Source organism: Anolis carolinensis, chromosome 1 (assembly GCF_035594765.1).
Source record: "Anolis carolinensis isolate JA03-04 chromosome 1, rAnoCar3.1.pri, whole genome shotgun sequence".
Lineage (NCBI taxonomy): Eukaryota > Metazoa > Chordata > Lepidosauria > Squamata > Dactyloidae > Anolis > Anolis carolinensis.
This window is the reverse complement of record NC_085841.1, coordinates 38926516-38937452: the sequence shown is the minus strand read 5'-3', so window position 1 is coordinate 38937452 and position 10937 is coordinate 38926516. Positions and strand designations below refer to the sequence as shown.

At 39.4% G+C, this 10937-nt stretch overlaps 1 protein-coding gene across 1 annotated transcript; it reads right to left on the bottom strand.

Moving 5' to 3' along the window:
- Positions 1 to 3147: 3147 nt before the first annotated feature.
- Positions 3148 to 10397, bottom strand: LOC100555191 (left-right determination factor 2). Its single transcript, XM_003216090.3, has 4 exons — positions 9090 to 10397; positions 7626 to 7869; positions 5882 to 6121; positions 3148 to 4812 (listed from the first exon to the last, which is right to left on the bottom strand). The coding sequence occupies exons 1-4, from the start codon at positions 9355 to 9357 to the stop codon at positions 4473 to 4475; spliced, it is 1092 nt and encodes a 363-aa protein (XP_003216138.1). The 5' UTR covers positions 9358 to 10397; the 3' UTR covers positions 3148 to 4472.
- Positions 10398 to 10937: the final 540 nt, after the last annotated feature.

The following is a 10937-nucleotide window of genomic DNA, read 5'->3' as shown; positions in this document are numbered from 1 at the left end:
TCAAGGTCTGCTGGCAAAAAGGTGGCTGCTTTGGCACGTGAATGATAAAACCAAGGAAGCAAAACAGTAATGGTCCAAGACATAGAGAACCAGAAATACTACTTTTTTAGGGAGACTATAATATCCCAAGTCCTGATTCAGATATCCCGAAGGTGTAATCCAATAAAAAGAGAGCAACATTTACACATCCAAGTGCAAACAATATATACCTTCATTATGCAAGAGAAACTATAATAATATACAGTTTGGAAAAATTACTCTGGAATTTGTAGATTTTTGAAAATGTAAATCTCCATGTTCTGATGAAAAAATGAAATGCTGTGAAAGCTAAAGTAACTATATCAGCCCATCTAGCTATTTGGGGAGTGCTAAGTCGCCTTCTTATCAACACTTCTGCTCAGGCCTTGCAAATTCAGAGCCATGGCTTCCTTGATGGAGTGATAGAATCATAGAATAATAGAGTTGGAAGAGACTTCGCGGGCCATTCAGTCCAACCTCCTGCCAAGCAGCAGGAAAATTGCATTCAAAGCACCTGATAGATGGCCATCCAGCTGCTGCTTAAAAGCCTCCTAAGAAGGAGCCTCCACCACACTCCGGGCAGAGAGAGAGTGCCACTGCCGAACAGCTCTCACAGTGAGGAAGTTCTTCCTAATGTTCTGGTGGAATCTCCTTTCCTGTTGTCCATCCATCTGTAATGCAGTCTTTTCTTTTCCTACTGCTTTGTATTATATCAAGCATCATTGTCTTTTCTAATGGGTCATCTCTCCTCATGATTTTTTAAGGCTCTGTGACTATTACAGTTTAATCTTCTGGGTACAGTTCAAGCTTGACTCACTCTGAGACTCGTTTATTCATCTTTTTGCCAGTCCATGGTATTTAAATGATTCTGCTCCAGCACCAAGTTCAAATGAATTCTTTTTCTTTTTCACTGTCCAGCTATCATGACTATACAAAGAAATTGGAAATATAATTACATGGACAGTGTTGATTTTTGTATTAAAAGCTACATCTTTAAATCTAAGGATTTTTTCAGGTTTCTTCATAGCTTCCCTTCCAAGTTTTGGTCTTCTGATTTCTTGACTGCAGTCATATTTTCATTTAAGGTCTGAGCCAAGGTATAGAAAAAAAATCTTTGTTTTCATGCCTTCATAACCTACTTTGAAGGTACATGAATAATCTGTGGTCATTATTTTGGTTTTCTTAATGTTCAACTGTAAGCTTGCCTTGCACTTTCTTCTTTGAAGATGATCTAAGCTTTTCTCCTTTCTGCTAACAGCATTGTCTCATCTGTAAATCTTAAATTATTAATGTTCCTTCTTCCAATTTTCATGCCTCCTTGCTCTGTCTAATTCAGCTTCACATACATTCAGTGTAGCATTTAAATAGACAGGGTGATAAAATGTAACCTTGCTTGACTCCCTTACCAACTGGAAACATTCTGTTTCTCCATATGCTGTCCGGGTGGCAGTCTCTTGTCCTGAGTACAGGTTGCACAACAGGATAATAAACCATTGACACACTCTCACTTCATTAAGAACCATTAACAGGTTTTCATGATCTACACCAGGGGTCCCCAAACTAAGGCCCGGGGGCCGGATGCGGCCCTCCAAGGTCATTTACCTGGCCCCCGCCCTCATTTATAATATAATATTTTTATATCAGTTTTAATAATATAATATATTGTATATACATATGATATTGATAATAATATCATTTTATACAATATAGTACTAATAATAATACCATATAATAATATTAATTATATGTTATATATTACATATAATATTACAGTATAGTGGTATAGTTCAATATAGTAATATATAATGCTAATATTGTGCTATGCTAATAATATAATATATCGTATGTACATACAGCTGCTCTGAGTCCCCTTTGGGGTGAGAAGGGCGGGATATAAATGTAATAAATACATGTAGTAAATGAATAAATAAATAATTTTAGACTTAGGCTCCCCCAGAGTCTGAAATGACTTGAAGGCACACAACAACAATAATCCTAATTAACCTGACTATCTCATTGGCCAGAAGTAGGCCCACACTTCCTATTGAAATCCTGATAGGTTTATGTTGGTTAAAATTGTTTTGATTTTTAAATATTGTATTTCAGTTCACAATGTTTTGTATGCAAAGTGCATCACAGCACATGCCAATTTTCACATGATTAGTTCTATTAAAGACTTGTGAAGTTTGCACCTCATACTGTTATCTGTCTCAGTTTGGTGTTTACGAATGAATTTGCTTAGCACTAGAACAGCATTCCAGAATATTTTTCTGCAACGACAGCAGCATGAACCATGATATTATACACACACACACACACACACATACGCACAACTCCTTTCATCCCCAGTGTTGCTCTGCAGCTCTTTCTTCATCATCACTGCTATTTTCCTTATTAGTGTTTATCTCTTCTTGTAGTCCTATGCACATATATTCATTCATTAATCCCATTGAGTTCAATAAGAATTACGCCCAGGTAGAATCAATGAACTGGAAGACACCACATGGACCATTGAGTGCAACCCTCCGCCAGACAGGAAAACACAATCAAAGTGGCCCTGACAGATGACCATCCAGCCTCTGTTCAAAAACCTCCAGAGAAGGTGACTCCACCTAGTATTATCTTTTGTTTGAATCTATGTGTCCTTATGGGGCCCCTGGTGGTGGCTCAGTGCGTTAAAGCACTGAGCTGCTGAACTTGCAGACCGAAAGGTCCCGGGAGCAGAATGAGCGCCCACTGTTAGCCCCAGCTCCTACCAACCTAGCAGTTCGAAAACATGCCAATGTGAGTAGATCAATAGGTACCGCTCCGGCGGGAAGGTAACGGTGCTCCATGCAGTCATGCCGGCCACATGACCTTGGAGGTGTCTACGGACAACGCCGGCTCTTCGGCTTAGAAATGGAGATGAGCACCAACCCCCAGAGTCGGTCACGACTGGACTTAACGTCAGGGGTAAACCTTTACCTTTAACCTATGTGTCCTTATATGCCAATTTCCTTATGTGCACAAACTCTGTTCAGGAATTAAAGTTTCAGACTCCATATGCTCACCAGTTTTGCAGTCTTACAGAAAGTATTTGTATTTATTTTATATATATATATCTGTCCATTCCCTTTTCACTAAAAGCCTTCAAAGGAATCTACTGTCATAAAATCAAATTGCTTTAACAATGAAGATTAAAATAATAATACTGTTTGTGTATATATTCAAGCAATAATCTCACTATGTTACTTTTGGATTTTATTGTTTTGATAAGATGTTAAAATATACAAAATTGATTACAGAAAATTCATCACTCACAATGTTATCATATTACGATTAGGCCTGATCCTGGAAACATAAGCAAACATTGTTTTCACAGAAATCCACTAGTTAGAAGATTTCTTAAGCATTGCTCAGCAATTGAACATTTATTTGTCAGTCTTCTGAAGAATACATACAGTAGAATTCTTTACAGATAAGTGCTCATTACAAAACCCATAATTTTATAGTAAAACTACATTAATTCTACAGTGTAGATGCACCCTTAGATTGGGAGAAATGGCTACAGATTGCTTCAGGAACTGGATATTAAACAGAAAGAGAGTGCTCTCCCTTCAGCGACAACATTTTATTGCATACTTATATTACATGATGAAAAAGAGAATTCACACCCCATTATCACAAAAGAGGATAGTAGGTAGTATGTATCTTGTTCAGAGAGTGTGCCAGTACCTTACATAAAGGAACAATCTGATAAGAAAAAAAAGACAGATGAAAGCTATGGACATTTATTGCTATATAGATAATTTTGGATGTCTCTACCTGTTGCCTGTTCAAAACATTTTATACATTATTTATTAAAGAATTTTGAGATTGTCTTACAAAGTAATGTACAAGAAATTCTAAGAAAATATATTACAAGAAAGCATATGTCACTACTCTAAAATAAGTAGAAACAATATTGATCCCCGGCCTATGCTCCTTCACTAATATTTACATTCCAAGTCTAATATGTATATTTAATTGTTTTATTAGTCATTGTGCTAAAGTACTATACAACTCTAGTACTCTAATCATAAAAGAAAAGAAAAAAAAGAACAAGAGAAACTTATGTAACTATAATGAGGGAGCCAATATCATATGGTTCATAGGCTTCCACCCATGCTAATGAAATGCATTGCGTTGATAAGAACTTCTCTGTTGCTGCTGAATGTTGTTATTTTGGTTTCTTGTGAAAAAGTCCAAATGGGAACAGCCTCCATTTGTAGCAGCACAATTCAGTGAAAGGAGAGAATTATGCTATGAATGAAACGAGCAAGATGCCACAAGTGTTCTGCATGTAGGAACAGGAGCATTATGTTATAAGACAGCATTTACAACAGGGATTATAGCAGGAATCAAGAACTCCAGAGCCAGCCACCTCTTTCACGTTGGCTAGAACTACCAGTTCAAGTGTGTCAGTGTGTACACAGCTAGACCACTGCTATATTGTCCATTATGCAGCCACATTTTTCTACAATCATGTTGGGGAACTCTGCCACCTCAATCTCTGTGTAGTTTCCCTTCTTGACAAGGTACATCATGGGAAGTGGGGAACTCTCCACTACAGCACAGGTTCTCTCTCCATAGCCGAAATGGCGCAGCAAGTTCTTGGGCTGCCGACAACCACCCACACAGTGGTAAGCCTGGTAGCCAGCCGGCTCAATAATCCAATACTGAGTCCAGGTCAGCTCTCGGAAATTGATATAATGTTCCTGGCGGCAGCAGATAGTCTTCTCAGTCAAGGTTCCTTCTTTACAGTCTCCAGGTCCTCTGTCCAAAAGAAAAGCACAATTTTATTACATGTAATGAAGGAATAAGGTCTGAGCACAATGAAAGGATGTGACGGAGGACGATTTGAAACCTACAAGTGTTTGAAATAGCTCAATCTTATTTATTTAGGAGCCCCTGGTGGCACAGTGGGTTAAACCGCTGAGCTGCTGAACATGCTGACTGAAAGCAGCCACCAAAACCGGGGAGTGGGGTGAGCTCCCGCTGTTAGCCCCAGCTTCTGCCAACCTAGTAGTTTGAAAACATGCAAATATGAGTAGATCAATAGGACCGGGCTGTGGCGCAGGCTGGAAAGCAAGCCAGCTGCAACAAATCACTCTGACCAAGAGGTCATGAGTTCGAGGCCAGCCCGGTGCCTGTGCCTTGTCTCTGTCTCTGTTCTATGTCATGGCATTGAATGTTTGCCTTTATGTGTGCAATGTGATCCGCCCTGAGTCCCCTTCGGGGTGAGAAGGGTGAAATATAAATGCTGTAAGTAAATAAAGAAATAAATAAATACTGCTCCGGCGGGAAGGTAACGGCGCTCCTTGCAGTCATGCCGGCCACATGACCTTGGAGGTGTCTAAGGACAACGCCAGCTCTTTGGCTTAGAAATGGAGATGAGCACCAACCCCCAGAGTCAGACACAACTAGACTTCATGTCAGGGGAAAACCTTTACATTTTGATTTCTTTTAGGAAGTTCATCATGTGAGGCAGGCAAGTCTCTCTTTCAGCAGGGCAACTGCATCTTTGCCTTGGATTTAATCACATTTATCTTAGAGGGGGGCTTATTAGGTGTTTCTTTTTCAAAAGGAAGTTATTAACACATGATTTGTGTTTGTAAAAGAAACTCTTTCTGGGCTGTTTCCCACCAGGAGTAGCAGGAAAATAGCAACATGATGTGATAAGTCCAAAGAAAAGATAGATTCTAACCAGGCCTGACAACAGTATTGTGGCTATACACGGGTATTTATTATCTAGCCATCTATTTATATCTTGCCCTCATCCTATAAGTTAGATTTTCTTCTATATGAAAGAGCACGTATAAAACTTGTACATTCTGACACTTACCCATATTCTTCCAGGTTAAGAGTATAAAGCACTAACTCAGGTTTGCCAAGTGCTTTATCTGAAGGGTCCTGGGAAGTAAAGCGCACCAGTTTGGCCATTTCAGAGGCATAGCTGCCTAGTCTTTCTCCTTCAATCCAGATCTCTAGGAACATTGGCCCAGTCTTCTTAGTTTTTAGCCAGAAATGTACTGCTTGTGTGACATCAAAGTTCCTCCAGCCAGATTCCATGATTGGAACTAACCTATGTAGGAAAAGAGTTCACAACTGAGATATAACCTTACACTTTGAAATGAGAAAGAAGATAGTCATATACCTGTTTTCCATAGTGTCAAACAGATTTAACTTCTAATTTCCATAAAGATAACTTTGAAAATGAAACAAAGACCAGAAATTGGAATGATCTGATCCTATATATAGAGTACATATCTTCTTGCTACAGTAGATTTTAGAAATAATTTCTATTTATTCACCATTCTAAAATAAAATATTCCATAATTCACATTCTCCTTTTTTTCCAGAAAATAAAGCCTTTTGCAACAATGTGGTTGCAATCTTTCTGAAGACAGCCTTTATGAAAATCTTAACAACTAACCTGACTTGAAAAGCCCCGTACAGAATTGAAAGTATCTGAAACTCATTCAGGCTTGAATCAATCATATTCCAATAGAGATCAGTTCAGATATTGCCATGTATCCAAACCACTAAAGTAATATATATAGCAATGCTTGGCAAACATAAAGCCTGCAGGATCCACATGTTTTGTTATATTAGCACTTCAAAATTCACACATGAAGTCGTGTATAAATCATTTTGTTCAGAATTAGAAGACTGAGCAAAGGGATTTATTTTGGTTACCAAAACTAAATGCAAGTTGCAACTCTTCAACTCCCAGATCTATGTTTGGTTACCTCAAACTAGAGTTTGAAAAAGTTATGGTATTTTCTGAACTTTTTTGAATTCCTAGACCAATACCTCTCCACAGTCAGCACTGAATTTGGTGGCTGGTGATTATGAAACATAAAATTTCCATTCTCATTTCCCAAACTCTCTTCATTTCAGCAATGTAATATACAGGGAATGGAGGTGTGTCAGTTTGTTGAAACTACTGTTAAATAAGTGAGTGTGAAATCATCTATACATCTATACATCTAAGTAGGTGTCTTCTGCTGCCCACAGTTTTCTGTGTTTGAGAAATAAACGTAATGGTGTAATATAGGGATTGACGGAAGAAATAAATGCTAGATACTGCATTTGACAGAGTTATAAAAAATAGGATTTCATTTTGCTAATAGGGCCCTGTGCTTACTATGGAAATTGAGCGGGTGAAACTAGTACCATCACAAGGCAAAAATAGCCTTCCCTTCATACATTATACCTCCAACCACATACAAAGAAAAAGTTGGAGCTGGTGGATTTGGGGCAAGGAATGGCCACACTTTGGATATCTGTGATCTAAAACCAGCCATGTAATTTTGGCACATGAGATAGAAAATTCTTCACCTTGACAGTGATAACTGAAATATCTGCTGCCATTTCATAGTACCCATGCTGGACTATAAGGCTAGACCTAATGGTAAACAATACTCTTAAGTTGCACACCACTCTTCCTACCACACCCTAGCTTCCAAAGTATATATACGAAAGAATTTGTTTCAGTGTTGCTGGGATTCTGCCTTCTTTCGCTCAACTGAATTTCATATAAGTGCACCTTTTCTGAACTGTCTGGCTGGGTACCTCATTCATACCTGGAGTCAATCAAAGAAGTCCTGTTAGTTCCATTGTCTTGCAGCTGGACCCAGTAAACGCTCACCCTGGCGTTCATGACCGGCCTCTGAGATGGCCTGATGGGCAGGTGTTTCATCTCCAAAGGCTTTTTGAAAAGCTTCAGCTCAGCCATGGTAACTTCACTGTTTTCGGGTATCCTTCCCTCCATGTCAAATATCAGCTTCTGCCGTGTGGCATCAGAATAGAGGACATCTCCTGGAATATCTGCATTTGGGGAGAAGGGAAATATTCCAATTCATTATTGTTTTTCCTACTTGAGAGATGGAGCACATGCTCCATTTTTATGTTGCATTACAGCAGCCCTCCTCATCCAAGTACCTTTGAGATGTGTGGGACTACTATCCCATGCAATGGCTACATGGATGGGGATGATGAACATTGTAGCCCAACATGTCTGAAAGGTACATCTGAAAGCAGACTATCTCTTATCAAGGGAAATGTTTACAATGCATAATAAAATCAAATGCAACATCAAAGTTCTTCATATGTACGTCAGCAGATAAAGGTAGCTTAAGATGCTGTAGAAAGGTATTTCAGAAAAAGCAGTTGGGTTGGTTAATTTAGGCAAAAACGGTTCTGAACAGACGGTAGATGGCCATTAACTACATCCCTGTTATACTCTCATATTTAACAAGGAGAAAACTTTATTGAACTTAACAGGACCTACCTCTGATCATATAGGAATAAGATTTAACAGGTGGGCTGCAAATTTATAAACATTTACCAGACAGTGGCTGGCATCTTCTTGGTTACTCCTAATTAGATTAAGACCCATTCAATCAATTGTTGGATGGTGAATCAACATGTAGATAAATGCCATTGATTCGATGAGTCTACTCTGTTTAGAAGTAACAACAGGTTCCTGGTCACTAAATCCTGCTAAACTCGGAAGTATTTATGTAGAATGGAGCTGTCACTTGAGAATAAGTCCCTTAGAGGCAGAAAATCTTATTTCAAAATAAACATATTCAGGATGGTCAAAAGTGATACAAATCAATCCCATGAAAACAACACCTCTAGTCAGTTAATTGTATGAACATCAATTGGTTTAACCTTGCAACATAATACCAATCATAACTATGAATAAGAAAGTAATTCAAATAGTTAATTTCGCTGGAATCAGTAATGTTCTGCTTTAACTCTTGAGCAAAACTATTATCATTTTTGTGACAAACAGATATAGTGAAAAATCTCAAAACAATCTTTGGGTATATATATCTGGGTACAAATGGCTGAGATATTAGAACTCAGTGCTTTTGACTCTGACTTTCATAGCAGATCTAGATTTTCATTTGAAACTCAGATCGTGCTTTTTAGAGCTTCTAAAAGTTATGCTAGCTGGGAGTTTATTAACATTCAAAAGAGTGAGGTGCAAAGCTCAAGCCCTGCTTTTAGTTACATACAAGAATAACTGGGTGGTTTACCTGCATTGCCGGGAATTCCTCTCAAGATCCCAGCTAGACTTGGCAAAGCTCTCCGCTTCACTCGGTGACGCTTCAGCAGGGTCATATATTTGTTCCGGACATTCTCTGGAATGACCACATTCTCCAGGTCTGTCTTCTGTAGGGCAGGGACTTCAGGAAGCCTGAGCTTCTCCAGCAACATCTCTTTGAGTCCTTTCTCGCTAAATCCGCTGGCAGGGCTAGCTATGAAGAGGACACAGGTCACTACCCAGCTAAAGCTCACAGCCATCCTTTGCCTAGCAATCACTTGTGAAAAAGATCCCTTTAGTCTCTCTCTTCAGCACAAGCTGGTCTTGACTGAGAAGAGACAGCTCTGGTAGGCTGGAAGCTGCCTGAATGGAAAGGACAGCCAGTGTAAGGGCTTTTTATGGCAAGTCTGGTGCCACCGGCATAACAAATTCCACAAGCAGAAGTGAGGCAGAGGGCTTGGAAGTGTTACATCCCCTTTGTATGCAAAGCCAAAGCAACACCTCTCAGTATCCTGCGCTATATTTACAAGGTCATGTGCTCCTCAAAATAATCAATGGACTCAAATAGCTCAAACTTGCTTAATTCACTGTGTTTTCTCTTATATTATTTCCATAAAGGAAGACATATGAACACAGCAACTTTTCCTGTGTGCCACAGTTGTGTTAACACACACTGATTTTTTCCCCCCCAAACACCACTAGATTCTGTTTCATAAGTAGCCAAACCTGGCACCAGTTTTCCCATAACCCCACACCATTATATCATTATAGCACTGGTTTGGTCCTGCTTTTGTCACAGGGTTATCTGATCTCTCACTGCTGTGCTTCTCCCACTGCGGCGGTGCATCATAGTCATTGGAAATGTCTGTTAATGAGTCCCCGATGGCGCAGTGAGTTAAACCCTCATGCCGGTAGGACTGATGACTTGAAGGTTGTGTTGCTGACCTGAAGGTTGCCAGTCCGAATCCAACCCGGGGAGAGCGCGGATGACTCCCTCCATCAGCTCCAACTCCATGCGGGGACATGAGAGAAGCCTCCCACAAGGATGGTAAAAACATCAAAAACATCTGGGCGGCCCCTGGGCAACATCCTTGCAGATGGCCAATTCTCTCACTCCAGAAGTAACTTGCAGTTTCTCAAGTCATTCTTAACACGCTTACCTGCTGGTTTAAGTGCAAATGTCTAATTCCATTTCACTGGAATCATTCGCTGGTTTAAATGCAAATGTCTAATTCCATTTCACTATAAGGACTGTAAGATTATTGGGTTTCATATGGATATCGCCTGGTCATCCTTTCCTTGGGGATCCCCAAAGAAACCTCCACTACTTCTGGTGTTTGGCATGGAGGATAAAACCTTTGAAGAGGTCAGATCCTTTTTATTCAGACCATACTCTTCAAAAACCTTTTCTCATTAAAAAAATGTTTAATTATAATGCAACCCAGACCTGTTAACCATTTAAGCTATTATTCAGATACATTTACTGCATGTGGATGTTTTCCAAACATTTGTTCACTACTTTCCTGTGTTACTACTACGCACATCACAGTGCTGCCACTGCAGCAATACTTTTTAATATGTATTTCATCTTTTTAAGGTAATAACCTTGGTGACCCATCTAACCCAGAATTCTTTTTCCTATCATGGCCAGTAAGGGCTTTAGAATACCTCTGAGAAGTTCAAAACAGGACATGAATCTAATATATATTGCTGCTAACCTGTAGGAGCCAGAATGGTGCAGTGGTTTGAGTGTTGGATTTTTTAAAAGGCCTTTCCGAGCAAGAAGGTCTTGGTATCTCTAAAATGTGGTTAAAAGTGCCCAACTGCCCTTAGAGGACAT